Source organism: Galleria mellonella, unplaced genomic scaffold, assembly GCF_026898425.1.
Source record: "Galleria mellonella isolate WM207_F2 unplaced genomic scaffold, CSIRO_AGI_GalMel_v1 utg54, whole genome shotgun sequence".
Lineage (NCBI taxonomy): Eukaryota > Metazoa > Arthropoda > Insecta > Lepidoptera > Pyralidae > Galleria > Galleria mellonella.
Window position 1 is genome coordinate 2,954,041 of NW_026442114.1, and position 27,483 is coordinate 2,981,523.

The following is a 27,483-nucleotide window of genomic DNA, read 5'->3' on the forward strand; positions in this document are numbered from 1 at the left end:
GTAGGAGACAGCAAATATGTAATATATTTGCTGTCTCCGAGCGTAAATATAAATTTGTATGAAAGTAAATGATTAAAGTATAGCATTAAACCTACCTTAATCATTACGACCTCGCTATATCACGTAGGTAGGCTGGCAGAAAACTGGAAAATGTCACCTATATCTACGGTTGCCATCCGTCCGGGTTTCCCCGGATTTGTCCTAGTTTAGAGGGCTTCCGAGACCCGTCTGGACGGGGCTTTTTTTTTAATGGGTGATAATGGAATGGTAACCCCACAAGCGCTATCGGTATACACCGGCGGGGCACCAGTGAAGGATGATAGGTGAGGATGAAGCAGGTCAGTTTTTTTTATGGGTGAAAAAGATATGGTAACCCCGCCTGCGCTAACGGGATATGCTGGCGGAGCACCAGTGAAGGGTGATAGATGAGAATGAAAACAGGCCAGTTAGCCCATCAAGATGAATTCATCAGGAATTAACCATGATAGTTTCCAGGGAGAATCGCGAAGAGGTCGACCTGGTTGGGTATATTGTTAGCAATGGGATTCTCAGTCTCCATTACTAACAATCCCTTTCCCCCCGAAGCAGGTCAGTTAGCCCATTGTGACGAATTCAACAAGAATTGTTCACGATGGTTTCCAGGGGAATCACGTGGAGGTCGACTTAATAGGGCATATTGCTAGCAATGGGGCTGTCAAACTTCATTGCTAACAATCCCTTTACCCCCTCTGGACGGGGCTAGTCCAGGTTTAAAAATTTAAAGTCTTGTACCGCTCGCGACACACGTATGGATTGGGGGGAAGGGGATTGTTAGTAAAGGGTTCTAATTGACCCATTGCTAGCAATACATCCTAACAGGTCGCCCTCCACGCGGATCCTCCTGGAAACCATTGTGTTTAATTCTAGTGGAATTTTCACGATGGGTTAACTGACCTGCATTTTTCACCCTCATCTATCATCCCTCACTGGTGACCCGCCAGCGTATCCCGATAGCGCAGGCAGGGTTACCATTCCATTATCAACCATAAAAAAAAAAAAAAACATATAGGTTTTATATTTTAATAAGGTTTTATTTTAATCGCAAAACACTCTGATTATTAAAACAATTTGTAGCAAACTGTAATAAGATACTGTTTTGTTAGTACATTTAAAATGACGATAAAAGATGGCTAAATTTAATTTTAAGGTCTAAAAATAAATAAAAAGGTGATTTAAGACATTTTCAACGGTTTTTCGTTACACTATGTTTAGAAAACCTGTCTATAAGTCCGAGTTTTGGACTCTAAAATCTTGGGTTTTCACGCGTCTTGTCTTGGTTGCCAAATTTTAGAGATGGCAACCCTACCCATATCTCTCGGCTCCGGAGAATGTTTGGCAAGTTCGCGGCGTAAAATCGTCAAGCGTGCGCAATAAAAATTATTGTCTTCACGCTCCAGAATGGCTGCTTCCAATTCAGAGAAACTCACAAACGGGCCATGTTATAAGCGTAAGGGTTGTTAGATGTTTCTCTGTACTAATATTCTGCTTGTAATGACGAAATTGAACACCTGGTGGTCTACCATGAAATGAAATTTAGAATTTTCGGGCTGTATTTCGTGTTTTTGTTCGTACCGAAATCGTGCCAATAAATGGAGCTTAACATTTTGTTCATCATAAATCCTATCCTAATAGTCAAGAGGAGCGATATTTTAACATTTTTAATAATTTTAAACGGCATGTTTTATGTAATTTTAACATCAAATTTCTGTTTCGTTCGTCCCCGAAATTTCGGAAAATATTTCATGGTAGGCCCCCTGTTCAGCATATCGTATGGGAATAGAGGGTTATGAAATGCACCGTAACTGTAATAATTGTAGCGAACTATTGCAGGTAATATTTTTTTTTTATTTTTGTTTAAATTTTATTTTATACAAAAATCCACAGCTCTTAAAAACACAACTTACATGCTAAGTCTCTTATGAATACAGCCAATAATGGATTTTATTTATACAAACAAAAATTTTTATTCCAAAGCGAGGTAGGCAAGTTAGAGTGGGTGTATGCAAGTAATAAAAGCACATGTATGAAAGGAACCATATATAATAGTGAGTGTCCATAAAGTTAAGTTAATTGATATATAAAATAATTAAAATTCATGTTGCTAAAGTTCAGATATTGACAACAATGATTAAATAATACTAATTCATGGTCACCAATTGTAAAGAGGGTTAAATGTATGCGTGGGTGTATGTGTAGTGTATGTGTGTATGAGGCAATTATTATGGTACAGATTGCGTATCTAACAGGGAGAATTAATAATATTTTTTTTGTATACAATTGAGGTGGCAAACAAGCATACGGCCCACTTAATGGTAAGCGGTTACCGTGGCCTATAAACGCCTGCAATACCAGAGGTACTACGCGCGCGTTGCCGACCCTGAAGAAACCTCTTAACCCCCCTTTTGAAGAACCCCATGCTGTAGTCTCTAAGGAGAACCTCGGCAGGGAGCTCATTTATTTCTTCGGACAAAATAAGGCCTATTTTATTAGCTATAATTTACTTAATCTATGTTATTGAATAATTGTCCAAGACACTCTTATGTTTATATTAATATGCGTGGTCAAGGCGAAAGGCGGAAGTTATGCGTACCTTCGATAGCTGCAACTCACGAGTTTAGCGCTGGTGTGCCTAAGTGAATGACCTAACCACCGCAGTACAGCTCCTCGTCTTCTTTACTGTTTTGGGTGGCTTCGATGGGCAGAATACAACACGGGATAGTCTTTAAGTTTAAATTGTCCAACACAACACTGTATAATATAATTTTAATGCGATGCGCGTGCGCGACGGGTTCGTTCGGCAAGAGGGATAATTGCACTCTGCTCTGTGTCGTTTTTGGTGCGTCACTTGCCCACAGAGCATAATAAAATAGATGAACCCAGGTACAATCAAAGCGGCGTAACCAATGCGTTCTAAAGATTTTATTATATTATATAATATTTTTAAAGGGCTTCAAAAAGAAAAATATAAATAAATCAAATAAAAAAAAGTAGTATTCGTCGTTTATTTATTTATTTATAGGATCACCAACATAAGATACAGCTAAACATTTCAATACAATACACTGGTAGATTAGATCTAACTGTTCTAACATTTATAGGCAACCACAGCGTGCCTTGTGTTTGATAAACATTAAAATGGAATTAAATTATTAAATGTCATTAAATAAGTAAAGATATTAACAATATGAATAATAACATAATATAAACAATGGGAATTGTAATTAAATTATTTTAAATTATATTTATAGACATGTACAGCATGTATTACTGTGACAGTAGACCTCAAGAATTATAATTTTTAAATACTTAGATATCACCTCCGTACTCTGTAATTTCACTGCTATATTCCACCCTTCAAACCGAAACAGTCATGCAAATACAGCTGCTTCACGGCAGAAATACGAGCGTGGTAGATGCACCCAAACAACTCCTGTACAGTTATTCTCTCGTAATCACATTTAAGTAGTACTGGAATCCATCTACATGACAATAAGAAATGAACTCTAATGTACAAACGTTGAGGATTCAATTTGTAACCTCCTCTTTTATGGCTCTACTAGATTTCTCATCTTATACTTTTTGGTGTAACTTTATTTGCTGGGGAGCTCTTGATTTATTTATTACTGCCCCCTCTTTTTTACTGCCTGATTAGATTTTTGTGACATTTATAATTCAGAATTAATTTTCCCTTGAAACCGTATGAGATTTATTACTGTGTATGAATGTGTGAACCTCGAGATGTAAAGAGTAGATTCTAGCTTACAAGAAATACATTTGTTTGATTATTATCAGGAAAGTAGGAATAATTTATGGTTTTAATAATTGTAGTCAGATTTCCAGTACACCATACTATTACTAATTACATTGTAAACTAACCCCCTTGAGTTAGTAGTAACGTAACTTCTGTAGCAGGTTTCAGTTTTTATGAATAAGGATTCATAAAAACTAAGAATAATATCTTATATATAAAATTCTCGTGTCACGGTGTTTGTTACCAAACTCCTCCGAAACGGCTTTACCGATTTTCATGAAATTTTGTATATTGGGTAGGTCTGAGAATCGGACCCACCTCTAAATTTATTTTTTATATTTCTTTGAGAAATTTTTTTATTTTTATTTTAATATGATTTAGCATTGAAAAATACATACAACTTACTATACAAATTTTCACCCTTTTACGATCAACCCCTGTTTTTTAATCGCGATTTTTATAAGGTAAGGTTTATAGGTTGCAAGATGGCAATCCAATATAGTAGTTGTAGTACGATAAATTTTCATGTATAATTCTCGAAATAATGTATATGGTAAAACAACGTTTGCCGAGTCAGCTAGTAATAACATAAATAAGATTTTATGAATTTTTATTTATAAAAATTAAAACCTTATTTTAGCTATTGAATAGTTTTGTTCCTTTCTTTCCAATTGAGAATTTAGCGTAAAGAGACAAAACACTTGTTTGTTTGTCTTTATCTTGTTTTTTATGAATAAGGGGGTAAGAGTAGTATCCTAATTTTAACATTTATCAAAATACATCAAATTCAAAAAATCCTAAAAACGGCCTTTTTATAGCAGCTACTATACCATAAATAGAGAGATAGAAAGTCTTCAAAATCTTGCATTTTTAATAGCTATACAAAACATTCTATATCTAAGGTTTTTTTAATGTATGATAATGGAATGGTAACCCCGCCTGCGCTATCGGTATACACTGGCGGAGCACCAGTGAAGGATGATAGATGAAGATGAAACAGGTCAAATAGCCCATCGTGACGAATTCAACGAGAATTGTTCACAATGGTTTCCAGGGGGAACCACGTGGAGGTTGACCTGATAGGACATATTGCTAGCAATGGGGTGGTCAAACTCCATTACTAACAATCCCTTTCCCCCCTACATCTAAGGGCTCACGACAATAACGTTTATATATAATACAAGCTTCGCGTCTAAATGATGTAACGCTATTACATCTAGTTCTCAAATAGACAGTCAACGAGGGGAAAACTACATTACGCCACTAGTAAGTGCTAGCTTTGTATCCATTTGTACTATTCTAGAATACTAAACATTCCCAATTTAACTCCACTTTCATAGATGTCATCTAAGTTCCTCCATTTTCACTTGCGACATACATTGTTTTAGTATTGTATTACCCTGCCCTTAGACAGAGGCGTTCTAAGACAGTAAAGGCTTTACAGCTAATGAATGGAATTTAACATAGATTAATGTTCTCCGTGCAGAAATGAAGGGGTTTTTTTATCCGTGGAATAAATTAGAACAATGGCAATAGACTCAAGGTTGTTTTTTGTTTCGAAAAATATCTTTGCTTGATAAATTGGCCACTTAGTTCTCAGTGATAAGTAAGTGTTTGGTGTTAAAAAAATCTTTAAGCTTATACATTTTTGAGAAGTATATACATATATGTTGTGTTTTACCAGAGGGAGACTTTGTACAAAAGTCGATTGCTTGGGTACCTCTGTCCCATTCGTGTTTCAACCGTGAAGTAGTTGTGTTTGCATGGCTGTGTTTCAGTTTGAAGGGTGGGATATGGCGTGAATTTACAGGGTACAGAGGAATAACAGCTGTGTCCTCAGGAATGGCAACGCATGGGGGTATCATGGGCGAAACAGTATACTCTGTTATGTCCATGGTACTGCTCATGTCTATAGGCGACGGTTACCACTTTCCATCAGGTGGGCCGTCAGCTTGTTTGCCATTCTAAGTTGTATAAAAAAAAAAAAACAATTGATGTAGTTTTTTTATACAACGTCTTTTTCATTTTGTTTAATTTCTTAACATTTCTCTCATAGTTTGCCATAAAGAATGATCGTAAATCCCCTGCTATCTATATTCTTCCATTTTTACCAACACATTGAGTTTGTCACTTCGTTCTCTTATTAACAATTAAATAATTGGGAGCAAGGGATTGTTAGTAATTCAGACTACCTGTCCCATTGCTAACAATATACCTAGTAAGGTGATGGTGGTGGTCGTATTCCCCCCTGGAAAACATCATGTCGAATTCCAGATGTATTTACCACGATAGGCTAACTGACCTGCCTTTCTACTATTCCTTACTGGTGCCCTGCTAGCATATACCGTCAGCGTAGGAGGGGTAATCATTCCATTATCGCCCATTAAAAAAATAAACAATCTAACAATGAAATTACCAAGGTAGTATAATAAATTTCCCCTACAACAAACAGTTGGCTTGGTCATCAACGATTTTGTGCACATTTTCTCCTGTGTCCAGCGTATTACGTTCGTCACAATTGAATTCTATTGCTTTTTCCTCATTGTGAGCCAGGAGGGCCGGTTATCCGGCGTCTATTATTAAGATTCTGGCCCTTTTTAAAGTAAATAGGTCGGGTCTCCTTTGAAGTACACCTTCAGTACTCTAATATATTGATTACACGCGGCAACCGGATATCCTTGAAACAAATACATTATCCTTGTTTTAGATATGTTTTTTACCTTCGGGTAATATGAAATATTTTAATTCTTCTTACGGATATATTTAAAAAAGAAGCTCATTCAGAAAATGCACATTTTCTTTCCTCAAATCAGAGAAGAATAACAAATGTAAATTAGCACGGTAAAAATCTAATATTAAAAAAACTAATATGGTTCCGGCATACAATGGGCCACGCCGTCCTTTCTCATGGGCGTCGTAAGAGGCGACTAAGGGAACTTACTGGTGGAGGGATGGGCAGCAACGTCCATTTTAAAACATCGCCAGTGTCTAACTTCGGTTGTCAGCTTGCCCGCCAAGCGTGGCTACTACTGGCAAAATCTCCAAGAGGGAGGCTTATGTTCAGCAGTGAATAATGAATAGTTTATTTATATATTTATTTATAAAAGACACACCAACAATATGCTCACAATTAAGCAGACAACATACAATGTTATTAGTAAGTAAAAGAGAAAAACTACTATTCAAAAATGCTTACATCTAAGTTTGAACAAAAAAATCTCACTCCTCACTACCAAGCTTTAGGCCATATGAACACATCAATTAAAGGTGTATACAGCTCTCACAGATAAGCGTCAATGTATACTAACTATCAATTATACAATTAGAAAAGACCTAACTACCAATCCATATTATTAATAAGCCTAGTTACGGAAAAACCCCCAAGAGGGAGACTTATGTTCAGCAGTGAATAGTGAATAGTTACGGAATATGGTATGGTATATGATTTATTTGCTAAAAATCAATTGAATGCTTTAAAAAGAAAAATCAATTGCTCAACTGTAACACGGAATTGACAGATTTACAATTAGGAATAGATTAGTGGAACGCCTGGTCGATTTTTGTTAGCAAATGTATAACTGTAACATTTAAGAATGGCAAACAAGCTGACGGCCCACCTGATGGAGAGTGGTAACCGTCGCCTATAGGCATAAGCAGTACCATGGATATAACAGAGTATAATTTCGCACATGATAGCCCCAATGCGTGGGGGGAAGGTATTGTTAGTAATGGTGACTAAGAGCTCCATTTGCTAGCAATATATCCAACCAGGGCGACCTCCCCGTGGTCCCCCCTGGAAACCATCGTGCTGAATTCCAAGTGTATTCGTCACGATGGGCTAACTGACCTTCCTTTTTTTTCATTCTCACCTGTCACCCTTCACCCTTCACCCCGCCAGCGTATACCAATAGCGCAAGCAGGGTTACCATTCCATCTCGACTCGTTAAAAAAAATAGCGTCAGTGCTAGCATTATACCCTATCAGGTCGACCTCCACGCTGTTCCCCTAAAAACCGTCATGTTTAATTCTAGTCGAATTCGTTATGTTGGGCCAACTGAGCTACATTTATCCTCACTTATCACCTTTTACTGGTATACCAACAGGGGCAAACGGTTACCATTCCATTTTCACGCCCAAAAAAAAGCATTTAAAATATTAGCAGGATTAAAATAAAATTTAAATATAATAGCAATGTTTAGTAAACATGACACTAGCTACAAAACTAACTCGAATTCTGCACAATCTCGCCACCACTAAATCAAATTCAAATTACCTATTTACAGGGTCTAACGTTGCAAAGGGGCTGTTAGTTTCGAAAATAATTAAAAAACACCCCTTCCGGCCAGCGCGGCAGTAATTTAGCTCGAAAACGCGAGAGAAAGGCCCGATTTATATGAAATTAAAAAGTGCAAGATTTTTCGTCGATAACAATGCGGATAATTAAAAATTATGTCCCGTGAAAAAAAAAAAACTATTACAAATGTGACAAAACCAGGATAATAGAATTCTTGTTCTTATAATGCCATCTCTATGTGCCAGGCAACGGGCAGGTCAGTTGGCCCATAGTGATCAATTGAACAAGAATTAACCACTATGGTTTCCAGGGAGAACCGCGTGGAGTTCGACCTGATAGGGTGTATTGCTAGCAATGGGGTTGTTAAATCTTATTATTAACAATCCCTCCCCCCCATAACGCTATCAGATCGCATTACTAACAATTTTTTCTTCCCCTATGGATGGATATTTGTTACTTACATATATTTGAATGAGATTTGGTACATAGGTACATTACATTTTAACTTAACAGAGGATTGATTCACGCGGGCGAATCCACGGGAAACGGTTAGTTTTGTATATTGACAAGTAACAGCCTGTCGCGGCTTCGGCACACCTACAATGCCGTTGGTGTTGTGGGTGATCGTGAGCGGCGGTAGTCACTTACCATCAAGTGAGCCGCATGCCCGTTTGTCCCCTGTGTTGTAAAAATTGTATTGATATTTTTGGGCAATTTTTTTTTATATTTGATAATGATATTGTAACCCCACCCGCGCTATCGGTATACACCGGCGGAGGCACCAGTGAAGGATGATAGGTGAGGATGAAGCAGGTCAGTTAGCCCATCGTGACGAATTCAACGGGAATTGTTCACGATGGTTTCCAGGGAGAACCACGTGGAGGTTGACCTGATAGGGCATATTGTTAGCAATGGGGCTGTCAAATTCCATTGCTAACAATCCCGTCCCCTCAATTTATGGGCTATTGACGCTGCAGGTGGTTCGGAAATAAAACAGAATTCTACGAATTTGTTTTCATTTATGGAAAGTGGTAAGAATCTGAGAAATTAAACTTGACATCTGTGTATTCTTCTTCTGGATAGAGAAGTAGTAACCTGTAATAAAGAAAGTATATGTATAAGTAGCTAGCTCGCGAAAATTTTTTTGCAACATAGAATGGCAAACAAGCTGACGGTCCACCTGATGGAAAGTGGTAACCGTCGCCTATAGACATGAGCAGTAACATGGACATAACAGAGTATACTGTTTCGTCCATGATACCCCCCATGCGTAGCCATTCCTGAGGATTCAGGTGTTATTCCTCTGTACCCTGTAAATTCACGCCATATCCCACCCTTCAAACCGAAACACAGCAATGCAAACACAACTGCTTTACGGTTGAAACACGAATGGGGCAGAGGTACCCAAGCAATCGACTTTTGTACAAAGTTTCCCTCCGGTAAAAGGGAGACTTTGTACAAAAGGGTTTTTGTACAAAGTCAGTTGTAGCATAACTGATATTTTGATTAAAAATTAAACTAATGAATCTTTTTTGATAACATTTCTGTGGGACCCATCAGTAAGTTTAGCCTTTCAAATAAAAACAAGAATTTTCAAAATCGATTTACCACTGACGTAAGTATGAGGTAACAAACGTAAAAAATACAACCAAAATCGAGTGTCTCCTTTTTGAAGTTGATTGAAAATTAATACAGGATCAACAGGGGGTAAAATACATAAACAGGGAGAGATACTAGAGGGAGACTTTATACAAAAGTCGAAAAAATTAAATATTATAATCTCTAATAGTATAAAATAAAATCGTTGCTATCTGATGTGTATCTAAAGTGGTAACCGTTGCCTCTACACATAAACAGTACTATGAATACCACAGAGTATACTGTGTCGTCCATGATATTCTTCATGCGTTGCCATTCCTATAGACTAAGGTGTTATGCCCCTGTACCTTTCTTTACTGTAGAAATTATTTAAGGACTGTTCACATTATTGTCAATATTTTTCATGATATTTATAAACTACGTGCTTTAAGTGGGGAACGCTCTATACTAATCTAGCCGAGCATCCTCGATCGAGTGGAAAATACAAGCGAGTCAATCGGGCCAGACTTACTGTTAAATTACAAATTATTAATAATAATAATTCTTTTTATGTAATAAATATATAAAAAGATATTGTTATGAATAAAATAAAATTTATTTTACAAACCTTTCAATCGACACACGTTCTGCTAGCGTCCTGTACTGACTCGTGTAGGGCAGGGCAAAGGATTTGGCGGCATCTATATGTTGTAATATGTCGTATGCCCATTCTGATAGATTGTATACAGCCACTGAAATATCGAATTTTTTATTTTATTTTTATTTTATACCGGCTTAGTCGTTGTCTGTTTATTATTGCGTCCTGAGGTTGAATGAATGAATGAATAAAAATTTATTTCAATAAAACCATAACACTTACATAAACATAAATTATAAGTAATAACAAATTAAATATATATATAGGTTATAATGTTGTAAAATATATTAATTAATTGTCTTCTACATGAACCCTTTAAGGCGGTGTTTCCCAACGTAGGGCCCACGCCGCACAGGGGGGCAATTTGATAGTTAAGGGGGAGGCAATAAAAAAATGTACTCGAAGCGATTTAAATCCTCTTGCTCCGGGCCATTTAAATGCAGTGCTACGAGTAGATATCGGTGCCAAATTTAGCAAAAAAAGTAAATTGAAAAAAATGCTGTAAATATTTCTTAGATATAATTTCATTCGACGTTACCAAAACATCAACTGGGCAATAAGAGTCGTCAAGTAAACATTGTCGGAAAAAATTATGTATGACACGAAAAAGGTTGGAAAACATTGCTTTAGAGTGTTACAGATATATAATCATCAATTATATATCATTATCCTATTTTTTAATGGGTGATAATGGAATGATACCCCGCGTGCGCTGTCAGTATACACTGGCGGGGCACCAGTGAGGGATGATAGGTGAGGATGATTAAAATGGCAAACAAGCTGACGGCGCACCTAATGGAAAGTGGTAACCGTCGCCTATAGACATGAATAGTACAATGGACATAACAGAGTATACTGTTTCGCCTATGATAGCCACCTCAGTCACCATCTAAGTACGCCAATATTGGTATCCCAAGCGTGGCAAAAAACACGATTGTTTTGCACAAAAATCAAACTATTTAAGGTTGTCTGTAAGAGATTGCTTGTAGCGATAAGGCCGCCCTTTGTATATGCACGTTCTGTATAAATACTCCTTGTATACATCTCTACTGTGCGCAATAAAGAGTTTATTATTATTATTTAAGAAAAAATATAAAGATTGCCACTCGGGATGTTGTAAGGATTCTAAAGATACCCCGTACATCCAAATATGTTAAGGCATTTAGAAGTTATGGTGGAGTAAAGAAACACACACGAATGAAACTCACACACATACCTACAAGAATCCTGATAACTACATTCATTTTTGTGGGTAGTTATATAAAAATAGAGACGACTTGCCTATTTTCAACCGACTTCAAAGAAGAGGTGTTCAATTTGATTGTAATTTTTTAGGTTTTTTACCTCATAATTCCATCAGTTATGAACCGATTTGGAAGATTCTTTTTTTATCTGAAAGGATATACTTACAGATTAGTCCTATAGAAATTTTATTAAAGTTGTTTCAGTAGTTTAGTTTTTAAATCAAAATAACTGATTTAGATGACTAAATCAGTACAATCAATCATGGGATTGAAGTTTGTTTTTTTGTGGAAATTTTTTTTAAATCTCCATGAGTCTTTTAATGATGTTACACACACAAAGATGCCCCTTTGTATGTGTGGAGTTAGAGTTTTTTGAAAATGTTTCACCAAAATGGAATTCAAGCTGAATAAATTATGATGCTGTGACACGGACAGATTGTCGAGGACAGGCGGACGGTCCAGTCTTGTCTAATGGACTGGATAATATCTGAAACCTAACAAAAGGAACAAGTGGATTTTGTACAGTAAATGCCAGACTTTAATGTAACAATATTAATATAGAAGCAGTAATGAATAACCCCTTTTGAATGAATGAGTATACTTTATTTGCATTATACAATATAGGAAATAAGCAAGACAATTTACAAACGCAACGATACAATTGTATATGTACAGTAAGGCGGTCTTGTTGCTGAGAGCAATCTTTTCAAGGCAGCCTTAAGGTAATGGACTAATTGTTGTACAAGTAGGTATGATAGTCTTTAGAGATGAAAGAGAGAGAGAGAGTGAAAAGAGAGAGGGGAAAGAGTTTATTGATAGTAGATTTCTTTTTTATGGGTGAAAATGGTGGGGTTATCACTAACCCCATCTGCGTTATCGGTATAAACTGGCGGGGCACCAGTGAGGGATGATAGGTGAGGATGAAGACAGGTCAGTTAGCCTATCTTAACGAACTCAAGAATTAATTACTATGGTTTTCAGGGAGGACTACGTGGAGGTCGACCTGATAGGGTATATTTCTAGCAATTAAGTTGCCTTTTCCCCCAATAAAGGAGTTTAACAGCTTCATTTATAATTGCACTATCACTTCGAAAGTGATATTTCATACACCTCATGCGTTGCCATTCCTGAGGACTTGGGTGTTATTCCTCTGTACCCAGTAAATTCACGCCATATCCCACCCTTCAAACCGAAACACAGCCATGCAAACACAGCTGCTTCACGATTGAGACACGAATGGGACAGAGGTACCCAAGCAATCAACTTTTGTACATACATTGTTCAGTATTATTCATGTCGTAGTCGATCAAGTGTGGTATGTCTAGAATTACTTCTAAGTCTTCTTCTTCAAGTACCATATGGATGACTCCTTTCTTCTTTCGGATCTCGTAAGGATATATCGCTTGTATAGTTGCTGGAAAGAAAAAAAGGTAGATAATTAATCCACGTGGTTTCTGAATAGAACATGTTTTCGTGCTGAATTCCAGGTGTATTCATCACGATGGGCTAACTGACCTGTCTTTTCATTCTCACCTATCATCTGACTTGTTCCCCGCCAGCGCATTAGCCCATTAGCGCAGGCGGGTTGCCATTCAATTTTCACCCATTAAAAACAAGTCACACACGTTGCTCAGGTAGTTTGCTATAGATTTTATTTCAAGTTTTTTTTTTTTTTTTACAACACAGGGGGCAAACGAGCATGCGGCTCACCTGATGGTAAGTTACTACCGCCGCCCATGGTCACCCACAACACCTACGGCATTGCAGGTGTGCTGCCGGCCTTTTAAAAAGGAATATGCTCTTTTCTTGAAGGTTATGTTGTCGTATCGGTTCGGAAATACTGCTGCTGGAAGTTGATTCCAAAGAGTGGTTGTGCGAGGAAGAAAGTGCCTTGAAAAACGCACGGTGGAGGACCGCCACTCGTCCAGATGGTTGGGATGAAATTTTAGTTTATGGCGGGTTGTACGATGGTGAAAATTTGCAGCAGGTATCAATCCGAACAATTCTTCAGAGCACTCCCCATGATAAATTCGGTAGAAGATGCACAGAGATGCAACATCTCTACGCAGTTTCAGTGGGTCGAGCCGGACAGTAAGACGCCGATAGTAGATAAGTTCTCTTATGTTTATATATCGTGCTTTAATTTTCCAGTCACGTCTGGTTAAAACATTTTTGAGTTAAAATTGAGTAGTTAACTATTTTATTTCTTACTATATCTCCATTCGGAGTTCATAATTTACTTCATAGTAAGTAGACTTTCCATCAGGTGGGCCGTCAGCTTGTTTGCCATACTAAGTTGTATAAAAAAAAGCACACTCTTGGAACATGCAATTGCAGTTGTACCCGTTTGTATTTTTGTTGTATTTTGTCGAGAGAGGGACTGGTTGTAAACCAGCGCTGTGTAGCTGTACACATCGCACTGGGACTTTTACCAGAGGGAGACTTTGTACAAAAGTCGTTTGCTTGGACACCTCTGTCCCATTCGTGTTTCAACCGTGAAGCAGTTGTGTTTGCATAACTGTGTTTCGGTTTGAAGGGTGGGATATGGCGTGAATTTACAGGGTGTAGAGGAATAACACGTGAGTCCTCAGGAATGGCAACGCATGGGGAGTATCATGGGCGAAACAGTATATTCTGTTATGTGCATGGTACTGCTCATGTCTATAGGCGCCGGTTACCACTTTCCATCAGGTGGGCCGTCAGCTTGTTTGCCATTCTAAGTTGTATAAAAAAAAAACGCTCACATTATCAGCTGAGCCAGTTCCTTTTGCCTAATATGAGACACTTTTTATATATAATATTATATTAATTCTGTTAAATGAAATATGTGTTTTTCTGGTAATAAATATTTTCTATTTTATTCTAATAGATAAATACTTGTAGAGTAACAGAAAATTATGAAATTAATTGCTGTATACTATACAGACATACATACATACATATCTGTCACGCCTGTCTCCCATTAGGGTAGGCAGAAACAATGGAACGCCAAATGCTTCGATTCAGACAAACCTTTTTATTTATACAACTTTTGAACAACTTAGAATGGCAAACAAGCTGACGGCCCACCTGATGGAAAGTGGTAACCGTCGCCTATAGACATGAACAGTACCATAGACATAACAGAGTATACTGTTTCACCCATGATACCCCCCATGCGTTGCCATTCCTGAGGACTCAGGTGTTATTCCTCTGTACCCAGTAAATTCACGCCTCTTTCGCTTCTTCCACTATGTATACTATACTGTATTATAAACTTACCATTGCCCTTGAACTTCTTTAGTGACCCTGAAAATATTGAAAGTATCAGAAAGTAAATTCAGTCGCATTGCTTTTATGCAGATCTACACTCATATTATAAAGAGGAAAGATTTGTGTGTATGTTTGTTATGAATAAACTTAAAAACTACTTTGCCGATTTCAAAAATTCTTTCACCATTAAAAAGCTGCATTCACCCTGAGTAACATAGGCTATATTTATCGCTAGAAAAGATTAGGAGTCCTTGCTAAAACTTTAGTAACGTAAGTGAAGGTGTAAAACAATTCTATAAAATATCTTTGGTCGCGTGCGCTGCGGAAACTATTGGTGATAGAACAAAAGTATGTTCTACGATATTGAAGGAAATATCAATAATTACAAAAAACTTCGCGATACTATATGTCCAACTATTATCGTTATGTCACAATAACCACTTTTTAAAATGTTGTAAAAATGTCCACCCGTGCGAAACCGGGCGGACCGCTAGTTAACAATATATAAGGCATAACACCATAGTCCTCAGGAATGGCAACGCATGTATGGTATCATGGGTGACACGGGAACACTTTGTTATGTCCATTGTACTGTTCATGTCTATAGGCGATGGTTACCACTTTCTATCAGGTAGGCCATCAGCTTGTTTGTCATTCTAGGTTGAATAAAAAAAATATTTTAACAAATGATACAAATAAACATATATGTACGTACACGTGTGTGTGTGTGTTTTTTTTTTAATTAACTTATAAGACTCAAAAAAGTCTTACCATTATGTGTCTGCACCGATGTGAATTCTGAAATTTATAAAAAAAAGGTGTATTTTTATTTGTATGTAAAAATTAATGATAAAGAATACTTGCATAATTTGCAATTAAGGATTTATGCATTAATTGAAGATATGTTATTTGACATATTTCTTTATGATACAATTATTAATATGTAGATACTTAGGTAATTTTCTTTCCTTAAGTTTTAATTAGAGCTTAAATATCATAGATTTTTTTTTAATAGATGATAATGGAATGGTAGCCTCACCCGCGCTATCGGTATACACCGGCGGGGCACCAGTGAAGGATGATAGGTGAGGATGAAGTAGGTCAGTTAACCCATCGTGACGAATTCAACAAGAATTGTTCACGATGGTTTCCAGGGGAAACCACGTGGAGGTCGACCTAATAAGGCATATTGCTAGCAATGGGGCTGTCAAACCCCATTGCTAACAATCCCTTTCCCCCCAAATATCATAGATTAACGATTTGGTATATGAAAAATCTAAATAATATAGTTAATATAAGCATCATTACGAATGATAATGCAATGTAAATGCATGGGGGGGTATCATGGGCGAAACAGTATACTCTGTTATGTCCAAGGTACTGCTCATGTCTATAGGCGACGGTTACCATTTTCCATCAGGTGGACCGTCAGCTTGTCTGCCATTCTAAGTTGTATAAAAAAAAAAAAAATTCGATCCTAATTGATGAATTTCAAATTGTACAAGTGTACCAACGATATTGCACCTGTTGCATCCACTCACCCCGCTCGGGTTCGGCGCATAGTTTCGTGTCGTTGTACACCTGTTGGACCCTCAGAGGCAGCTCCAATGTTAAACCAAATAGCCCCACCGCACCGTCCATGCTGAAATTTTAAAATCATAACTTTGTTCTTTCATTCTTTTTCGCTGTTCCGTGCCAAAGCATGCACGGAAAAGTTCTCACTCCTAGACTATGCTATTGTCTTAATCTCCATTGAAATGCTTCGAGGAAAATGGGTCAACTTTTTCATACAATTTTGCGTGATAAATAGTTATGAGTGATTCCTTTATAACTTCTATATTTATTTTATCTTATCATTTCTGCATCTTTTTTTTTTTTTATTCTTTTATAATTCTTTATTTAATAACAATTCACACCTAGTTACATCTACTAGCCACCGAACTAGGCTGAGCCTGTATCTCAGTGGTTAGTTAAAAACATCCTTTGACTTAACATAAGACGGTACAATCTAAAACATAAATACACTCATTTGCAATGTTCAATTTACTTTTCTTTTTAATGCTTTATTACTCATTTTATTTATTAAATAATACATTAAGATACATTGTATGCGTAAGTATATAGAACACTGATAAAAGAAAACGAGTCAGCTAATTTGACAATTAGCTGACAAATAGTTGACCCGTTTTCGAGGCTCGATGTTCTATCTATATATATTTAAGATAATTTTCCTTGTGTTCGAGTGGAGGTGTGAATTTGTTTTTTTTTTTTTTTATAAAGCTTAGAACAGCAAATAAGCTCACGGCGCGCCTGATGGTAAGTGGTAACCGTAGGCACGAACTGCACAGGATACCTTGTAAAACTCATAGTACCACATCCAGCGTTGGTCTTTTTTAAAGACTATGGAGACTTTGTAAAAGTCGTTTGCTTGGGTACCACTGTCCCATTCGTGTTTCAACCGTGAAGCAGTTGTGTTTGCATGGCTGTGTTTCAAGCAAGCAATCGACTTTTGTACAAAGTCTGATATGATGATAATAATGTTAGTGTTACGGCTCCGTACTCTGTAATTCACTGCCATATGCCGTCCTTATCTAAATAAATATTTTTTATTGGTTTGTACTCACCTTATACCAACAAGTTCGCTCTCCTCAAGCCCGGATAGTTTGATACACGTGCCGCTATTTCCATATTTAAAATAGTAAGGATCGTAATAATCTATGTTCAATATATTATTGCCTAATAGCACGTTGTCTCTCAGAGCTTTGTACTGTCGCTTGAAGCATACAAAGTCTGTCGTATGGCAGGCGATAAGGTAACGGTCTGTGAAAAAAAAATTAAGAAAATAAATTCAAAATCATTTGCGCTCTTTTAACCCGTTAAACATTTATAAAACACCCTGATATAATGTTAGGGACAATAACGGCCCATTGTCCATTAAACAAACATTTATACACAATAGGAGCCACAGACAGCCCTCTATGTCGAGGCTGTTTCGACGCCGAAGAAACGGCTGCTCACGTAGTCTTGGAATGTGAAGCTGTGGCTTCAACGTTTAGAAATCCTCGGAACGGTGAGGTCGCTTCGTGAGGCCTGTGAAGAACCCAGGAAGCTTCTGCGCTTCTGGGCGGAGCTAGGTTGGCTGTACTAGCCACGACTCATACGCACAACGGCCCAAATGAGAGGCTAAGCGTGGAAAATAGAGTTTTATTTACATTATAAACACCCAGGTGTATAGAACAAAAACTGCATAGAAATGCAGGGTTTTGTCGTTGTCTATGGTATTGGAAAGGAGATTTTTTTTTTATCATAGATACTATAAATTTTTGTCACAGAAAAAATGGGTCGAGAATCGATGAAAATTTTTGATTTGAAGGCAAAGCTGCGAAAATCAGCTTGTACATAATGTGAAAAAGGCAAACTGTCAGAGAAGGCATACTAACCCGATAGTCAGTAATATATACCATACATAAGTCAATCTTTATTTTTACTTTTCATACAAAAAACCAACATAATTATGTATTTTATACAAGTATGTATGAGGTTTTAACTCGATAATTTTAACAAGACAAACGAAATGCGATCCAAAAAGAGTTAAGCTAGCTCAGTTCAAAATACAAAACGAGTATCTGTTAACAAAGGTAAGTACAATGGCAGTTAAAATATGAACCGAGCTCCGGTCGGTTCACTCTCATAAATATTTATTGCTGAGGAATTTTTGATAAGTGCGGACTCGCGCGCGAATTGCTGTGTACTCGTACGTACCCCACTGGTGGAAAGATAGGATTCATTTCATCGAAACGGGCGTTTATTTGCTTATTGTCTTACATAATATTTGGATTATCAATATTTTATGCGATACGGTACGGTTCCTACGCGTGCTTATTTCTTTTTATAAAGAAATGGAGTGACGTAAAAATTGGCGCGAACTCATGTGTTTTTTTTTTTTTATTTTTAGGCAAAGAAATAGTTGTATAAGTTTATTGGCGTGCACGACTAATAACTTTATATTTTTTTATTATTGTTTATGATTTGTCGTTGAATAAATGACGTTTATAAGTTACAAACTTAAGTATTTACTTTTGGAGTGGGCACATCTAATATTTACAAATTCGAATATCCTGCTATATCTTTCTCTATACTTTCTATGTTTCTACAGTTTTTTAGTTTCTTGTTAACCACTTATTAATAAAAATAAATAAAATACTCCCCATACGTTGCCATTCCTGAGGACTCAGATGTTATTCCTCTGTACCCAGTAAATTCACGCCATATCCCACCCTTCAAACCGAAACACAGTCATGCAAACATAACTGCTTCACGGTAGAAACACGAATAGGACAGAGGTGCCCAAGCAAACGACTTTTGCACAAAGTCTCCCTCTGGTAAAAGTATAATTTAAAAACTGGTTTATATTTTACCTTGATGCGCCATCTAGTAGTGGTTTATATCATTGGTTATGCTACTTCTGAAATCCACGTGTACGAAGTAGCGGGCAAACAGTATTTGATGAACGAATTTTAAATACGCATTAAACACTTTATGTTGAATTTAGAAAACGTAACTTAGGTAACAATATGGTTCGAGAATTTTGAATAAAAATATGCAAATGTTCGCATCCTTTTGTTTTGATATATATATATATATATATATATATATATATATATATATATATATATATATATATATATATATATATATATATATATATATAATCTCAAAACATTTTTTACAAACATTTATAATTAATTAATTCAATAATTTGGTCCATACATTCTAACACAGCACGTTCGGGGGGAAAGGGATTGTTAGTTGTATGGCGTGAATTTACTGGGTACAGAGGAATAACACCCGAGTCCTCAGGAATGGCAACGCATGGGGAAACAGTATACTCTGTTATGTCCATGGTACTGCTCATGTCTATAGGCGACGGTTATCACTTTCCATCAGGTGGAACGTCAGCTTGTTTGTCATTCTAAGTTGTATAATATATATATATGCTGAATTACATCTATGCAACTGTACTTAAGTCAATATTACAGTGGACAAAGGGATTGTTAGTATTGGGGATTTAACAGCCTCATTGCTAGCAATATAGGGTAGATCAGGTCTTAATCTTGATTAATTCTATATGAATTTATCACGATGGGCCAACCGACTTGTTTTATTCAGGGGTATTTGTTTTATTTATAACAACTGCTTCACGGTTGAAACACGAATGGGACAGAGGTACCCAAGCAATCGACTTTTGTATAAAGTCTCCCTCTGTTAAAAACCGGGTCGTGTCGCTAGTGAATTGTAAAAGTTTATTTACCATTCCATATTTCATATATAAATTACTAAGATTTTGTTCCACATAAAGGAAACGTAGTAAAACCATTTGTTTTCATTTATAAACGAACCGTTTTTGATGAAACTTCTTAACTTTGATGAGACTAATTTGAAAAAATATATTTTCAGATAAAAAAGATTTTTTTCGAAATCAGTTTGTTTATGCTGCGTTACTTATGAGATAACGAACGTAAAAAAAACACACCAGGATTGAAATTCCACCTTTTTTGAAGTCGATTGAAATTGCATTGCTAATTGCTAAGCCAGTTGATTAAATAAGTCAATAAAAATTCAAATATTTCCTCTTTATAATTCTGCACTGGATTTACCCAAATTAAATTATGTTCTTTCCAACTACTGGGTTGGCTGGAAGAGATCTCTTTCAGAGATAAGTCCTCACTTGCTAACAAGTTGTTAAACTAATCGTCGCATGTATTGTTTAAGTGCAATAAAGAATATATATATAAATAAATAAATGAAATCATATTTATTTATTTATATTTATTCGCATGCCACGTGATACAAATTAGATATTATAATAAGTAGGCACATAAGACACGTGACACCCATACATTTTTGATAACTGTTAAAATCACATAGGATTATTTATTTTTATTTATAATACTACCGGCCCGTCCCGGCTTCGCACGAGTGGACATTTTAACATTTTAAAAAGTGGCCAATAAGGCTGCACACGCGACGGAAGCTTAAAAATGGAGTAACTTCTCCCGTTTTCCCAACATCTCCCTTCACTGCTCTGCTCCTATTGATCGTAGCGTGATGAAAAGTATACTATAACCTGCCCAGGAGTATGAAGAATAATTGTACCAAGTTTCGTTAAAATCCGTCGAGTAGTTTTTGTTTCTATAACGAACATACAGAGAGACAGACAAAAATTTTACTGATTGCATTTTTGGCATCAGTATCGATCACTAATCACCGCCTGATAGTTATTTTGGAAATATATTTCATGTACAGAATTTACCTCACAGATTTGTTATAAGTATAGATTATATTATGTATTAAATGTAATAATACATATTAGCGACTCATTTAAAAAAAAACCATTAAATGTATGATATGTTTTATTTATTAGTTATGAATGTATCACTCACCAAGTTTATCATAGTACTCCTTAGCACTACATAATGAAACGATACCAACAAATAGAATAGTTTGACTCCGCATTTTGTTACATAGTTCACGGTCGCGGTTGTTTAGATATTACTGACTACGTAGGTAGCTATAGCTACATGATGGAGTCGTTGGTCGACCACGTAAACTGCGGAGTTAGCACACTTTGTAGAACAAGACGGCGATGGAGCGGTTTAGTTGTAGAATTTTTTATGCAATTTAAAATGGCTAATAGACGGCCCACCTGATGGAAAGTTTATTGTCAAAATAATGTTATTTTTTTAATGATTTTATCTTGGATAATTATAATAATAATATTTATTACTCATTTTGATGACTTCTTAAACAAATAAATCATCATTATCATATCATCTGTTAACCTTTCTTTATATAATGGTGGAAATTTCCATCATAACATTGAATGCCCAAAAATTATACAAAAGAACAAGTTCACTTTAAGTTGATCGTGTCTCGATACCTTTTTAATGTCCATTGCAGAAAAATAAATTTATTTTTTTAACCATTTTTCCTTTAATTTTGAATATGAATTATATCACCTTTATTTATTTCACCAATAAAAAAATCATGCAAAGAAGGGTTATTTGTCTAATGGTGGAAATTATAATATTTGTCTAATGGTCTTTCTTTGTATAATGGTGGAAATTTCCATCATAACATTGAATGCCCAAAAATTATATAAAAGAACAAGTTCACTTTAAGTTGATCGTGTCTCGATACCTTTTTAATGTCCATTGCAGAAAAAAAAACATAGCTGTCAAATTTATTTTTTTAACCATTTTTCCTTTAATTTTGAATATGAATTATATATCACCTTTATTTATTTCACCAATAAAAAAAATCATGCAAAGAAGGGTTAATTGTCCATTGATGAACATAGGTCTCCCTCTATTAGGGAGTTTTGCAAATGCATTGTAGCAGTGGATGTAGGTGGCTCAGGTGGCTCAGGCCCTTATGGCCGTCTATGGTGGAGACCTATGTTCAACAGTGGACGGATAATGGCTGAGATGATGAAGTTGATGATTGTAGCGGTCATTACAAGATACGATATTAAAATATTTAAAGCTTAGTTTTTTTTTTTTATTATATTTAACAAATAAATGTTTTACTCTAACGAAGTTTACAGTTGAAACGAATCGATCTCATTAAGCAAGTAAATTAACAAATATATTTCCATAAATAGTCATTCGTTACATTTAAGGAAAACGGATTATATTAACTTCCCCGTTGATCTCGTGTTTATTAGTTAATTCAAAAATAATATTGTACTGTTACCAACCAATCCATCATGGCTGTCGGTTATTTAGTCGAACTGTTTACTAGAAGCTTGGGCTTAGAAATAAAAAGAAGGAATAATTCGGTTCTATTAAGCAATTGATGAAATATCATGATATAATTTGTACATGAAGCATTTTTCACGGTAACTTTGTAATTAAAAGAAAGTAATTTTCGAAATTGATTTTGACGTGATCTATTTATGTTATTCTTACTTTATTTAATGAGAAAAGTCCGCAAGAAACTCAATAGTTACTTTTTTTTATTATAAACTAGCGACCCACCCCGGCTTCGCACATTACATTACATCACATTTGAAACCTTTAAAATTATCAGTGTTCCTCTAATATATTATGCATGTATTATACATATAAACCTTTCTATTGAATCACTCTATCTATTAAAAAAAAAAAAACTGTTTCAAAATCCGTTGCGTAGTTTTAAAGATTTAAGCATACATAGGGACGGACAGACAGCGACAGCGACTTTGTTTTATACTATGTAATGATACGTACGAATAGGTTACTATTTATATCGGTTCCTCGCTATCTTCTGGTAGTATTTTAATGTTACATTTTCACTATCCGGTAGTTTTTTTGTAGCACAATATTTTGGATTATGACAGTACTAAGTCCGTATCGTTAGTGATGTAACTTTTATTGTTTATTGAAACAGTCGCGTCTGAATATTTGATCAAGTGTTGGTTCTATGCTTGTTATTGAAAACTAGTTACAGTAGTGATGGTTTTTTGGAATGAAAATGGAACGGTGACCCTATTCTCGCTATTGATATACACTGGCGGGGTACTAAGTAAAGGGAGTCTAATGAGTAAAACGCAGACGGGGTTACCATTCCTTTATCATCCCGTAAAAAAAAACATCACCAAAGTCTAACTAATGTTGCCAACTAACAAACAAATATTACACTCGTGCGAAGCCGGGACGGGTGGCCAGTGACATATAAACAGGTTCCTATTTCGCCAAAATTGAAAACTTTCTTTTCAAAGTCAGCTAAATATTTATTCAACCCCGCGATTCTAATACAACAATTTAGTAGGCATTTATAATACATAACTGTAACACAATCAGTTTGCGTCTCAAACAAGTTACAACTCTCCGGGTAGAGTAACTTTGTGCAATATATCCCGGATATGTTTGCCCTATTGTTGTTTAGTTGTTAAGGGAAGTTCGCACATCAACAGGTTATGCCCGGAACATGGGATTAGAGTTGTAAATTATCCTTGGTCAATATTATTTTATCAATTAATGGGGATTATCTATTATATATCTTTCTATATATGTGGGATTGGTATGAAATGGAACGTATGTTAAAAGTGTTGTATGCATAGATTGGAATACGAGGAAGGATGACTGATGTGGAGTGAAGTGAGGAACGGTTGGGAGTGAAAGATGAAGATGGACGACAAATGAACGAGTGTGTGTGTGCTCCAACGAATTTTTCTAACTTTTAGATTTGCAATTATATAAAAGTTGAATCGCTTGTGTAAAAAAAGGGATTTTATTTCTGGCTCCTTGGACCTACATATATGTATATAAATGGCAGTGTTGCCATATCAAAGGGCGACTTTGTAAAAAAGTCGTTTGTTTGGCCATCTCTGTCCCATTCGGGTTTCTACCGTGACGCAGTTGTGTTTGTATGGACAACACCACCACCACCCTACAAACTGTAACTTGTGTTACGGTTTGTAGGGTGGGATATGGCAATGAAATTACGCAATTTTATCATTATCATCATCGCCATCATAAAAGCCTTAAGCTGTCCAGTGGGTACAGAGGAATAACACCTGAGTCCTCAGGAATGGCAACGCATGGGGATACCCCCCATGCGTTGCCATTCATGGGCGAAACAGTATACTCTGTTATGTGCATGGTACTGCTCATGTCTATAGGCGACGGTTACCAGTTTCCATCAGGTGGGCCGTCAGCTTGTTTGCCATTATAAGTTGTATAAAAAAAATGTTGCTATGATTGACGGTCGGATTGGCAACCGTAGATAGGCTTTTAGAGATGTATTAAGAGGGGAACTGCTGCTGTTCAGCGTGTAATAGTGTAATAATTTCATGGAACACAATCTAAATCATATATATGTTTATATATGGAAGTTTAGCAGTTGACACTCTCGACTTGAGCTATAAAATTTGAGGTTTCGCTTTTTACTGCCCGCCTGAGAGAGCGCGCAAGTTATATGCACAGTTTTATGTTACTATATAATGCCAACATACGATTTATATATGTCGTATATTTACTTTATAACCTAATAGAATTTTCCGTGATTTGCCTAGTGTACTCGAGAGGAAGTGAGATGAGTAAATGAGAGAAGCTTATTAATGAAATAATACTCTCTCAATTATAGTTAAGCTCGCTTTTAATTCTAGATAGATAGATACTCTTTTTTGTTTCCTCTAAAAGATTTTTTTTTGATGGATGAAAATGGTATGGCAACCCTGCCTGCGCTAACGGGATACGCTGGCGGAGCACCAGTGAAGGGTGATAGATGAGAATGAAAATAGGCCAGTTAGCCCATCATGATGAATTCATCAGGTATTAACCATGATAGTTTCCAGCGAGAATCGCGAGGAGGTCGACCTGGTTGGGTATTCAAGATTCAAGATTTATTTATTTGTAAAACACGCGTATAAATACATGCAGATGTTGACAATATAATATACGTTCGACATGTTTAGCCTGTACTGTATATTGCTAGCAATGGGATTCTCAGTCTCCATTACTTACAATCCCTTCCCCCCTCTCTAAAAGATTACTGTAGTAGATTTATTTTAAGGGAAAAAGAAAAAAAGAAAAAATTACAACACACCCAGGTCAGGAATTAAAAAAATATTAAAAATTTTAACAAAGAAACTACACAAAAACATATAAATATAAGAAAATATAATAAAAAAAAATGCATATTATAACAGTTTCATCTAAAATGAGTGTGTCATATAAATAGATACAAACAATTTAAAAAAATGTTCACACTGAGTCACACGAACTTCACACAAACAATGGCAATTTAGCTTTAGCTTAAAACCGAATTGAGGTGTTAATTGTATTTTGAAAAGAAACTAAATTAATAAAAAAAAAATGGTTTATTCAAATTCAAGTTCTGAACGATAGACGTAAATAGCACATAGGTGCTCGTAAATTGTTAATGTCGATGCTAACAATTCTGTGGTGAACTAAATTCTTCACAGGTCCGGGGCGATAAAGCTGAATGTGGTCCCCATTTTGAGAAGTTGATGTAATTTACAAGCTTACTCAGTTCACGTCTTACGTTATACCTAATCTTGCAAGTGAAATTTTAATAAGAGTTAAATAAACATACATAAAGTATGGATATGCATAAATAAAATGAAAAAGTTCGGACTAGAGGTCCCCAGGACTAAAGTTCCTGGACGTGCAGAATTTGGTACGGGATATATTGATATGTTATTTCTTGTTCTTAATATTGATACGACAAAGTTGGTAATGACATATATTGATTAACAATTGACAAAATTAACACATAAAAATCTTATATACTAAATAAAAAATAAAGAAAATGTCATTCATATAATATCAGCTGTGAACTGCCCACTGTTGTACATAGGACTCTCCCTTGGGGTTTTGCCAATAGTTGCCACGCTTGGCAGGCAGATTGGCAACCGCAGTAAGGCTTTGGTGATATTTTAGGGGCATTGCTGCCTATCACTCGACCATTGAGATACCTTAGTCGCCTCTTACAACACCCATGGGAAAGGAAGGGGTAGCTCACTTTACGCCGCAGCCACACGTTAATTACAATTTATATTAATAAAGCAGGTTTTCTATATACTATACACCGTTTCTTTTTTATTGATAAAAAAAATTGGCTAATTCTCTCACGACTATTCGTTTATTTCAACGTACCTATTGGAGAGAGGTCACGCCGCAACTGATAAAATGTGAGTATGACTTAAGGGAAAACATATCTGTGTAACCTCTTTCGTCGACGTTTATTTTTATCAGATAAACAGTGCTGGTAACCTCACATTAATGTCTTGCCTCAAGAAATTCGTGACGTCACTGTTGACCGTGAGCGTCCTTACAATATGTTATTGGTAATATGTATATCGATATTGTAAGAAAAATACCTGTACTCTTTCATTTTTTAAAGGTCTTCTTCTTTTCATTTAAGAGTTTCCTCATTTCGGTGCAACTAATTCACGCATCTTCTTCCAGCCAGCTCTATCCCAAGCCATATCCTTGACCTCCCTATACGACCTAGTATTTCTTTTTTCTGTTCCATGTAGTTATTTTTCGGTCTTCTTCTTCGTCTTTCGCCCTCTATTTTTCCTTCTAATATGCTCTTTAAAAAATCATCATGTCGTATAAGATGGCCCAGCATTTTGCTTCTTCTGTTCTCTATTGTTTTAATTAATGTTCGTTTTTCATTCACCTTTTTCAGGACTTCCTTATTCGTTAGTTTTTCTGTCCAGTTTATCCTTTCCATTTGATCCTTTTTAAAGGTCATTTACATTTATTTTCTCCGTGTAATCAATTGATACATTGATAATGTTAAATTCCCGCCATTTTATTAATCTTATTCAACTTTATTACACCTGGATAGTGTAAATGGCGGACTTAACACCTACTAAAAATAACAGACACTTTATTTTTGGAACAATAAAGATTCTGTTTCACAACGGTCACGCTTGGGGGAGGGTGTGTTAATAATGCGGACTGCCAGTCCCATTGCTAGCAATATATCCTGTCAAGTTAACCTATGGAAACAATCGTGTTGAATTCCATGTGTATTTATCATTATGGACTAACTGACTTGCTATTCTATTCTATTAACATCCATAAAAAAAAAATCAAACAACAACTGATCCAAATATTAATTTAAAATTCAGAGATTTACTTCGGGTTTC

The 27,483-nt window shown here is 36.0% G+C and overlaps 2 protein-coding genes across 3 annotated transcripts in view; one reads left to right on the top strand and one right to left on the bottom strand.

Moving 5' to 3' along the window:
• LOC113517257 (uncharacterized) overlaps positions 1-27,483 on the top strand; it is a 321,201-nt gene that overhangs the window by 157,563 nt on the left and 136,155 nt on the right. The gene's annotated exons all lie outside the window — the stretch shown is intronic.
• Positions 9,084-21,448, bottom strand: LOC113521090 (uncharacterized). Of its 2 annotated transcripts, XM_052898856.1 has the most exons (8): positions 21,260-21,436; positions 17,441-17,636; positions 16,358-16,458; positions 15,588-15,614; positions 14,826-14,852; positions 12,841-12,978; positions 10,291-10,414; positions 9,084-9,179 (listed from the first exon to the last, which is right to left on the bottom strand). In XM_052898856.1, the coding sequence occupies exons 1-8, from the start codon at positions 21,330-21,332 to the stop codon at positions 9,104-9,106; spliced, it is 762 nt and encodes a 253-aa protein (XP_052754816.1). In that variant the 5' UTR covers positions 21,333-21,436; the 3' UTR covers positions 9,084-9,103. The 2 variants fall into 2 exon arrangements, with proteins under 2 accessions (XP_052754816.1, XP_052754817.1); XM_052898857.1 differs by lacking the exon at positions 14,826-14,852 and having other exon boundaries at positions 21,260-21,448.

Excerpts from the sequence above, each read along its gene's own strand:
- LOC113521090 (XM_052898856.1), bottom strand. The coding sequence starts at position 21,332 with ATGCGGAGTCAAACTATTCTATTTGTTGGTATCGTTTCATTATGTAGT. Across the intron at positions 15,615-16,357 it reads ATGCGCCGAACCCGAGCGGG|AATTCACATCGGTGCAGACA; the intron begins GTGAGTGGATGC and ends TATAAATTTCAG. Across the intron at positions 12,979-14,825 it reads AAAGAAGTTCAAGGGCAATG|CAACTATACAAGCGATATAT; the intron begins GTAAGTTTATAA and ends TTTTCTTTCCAG.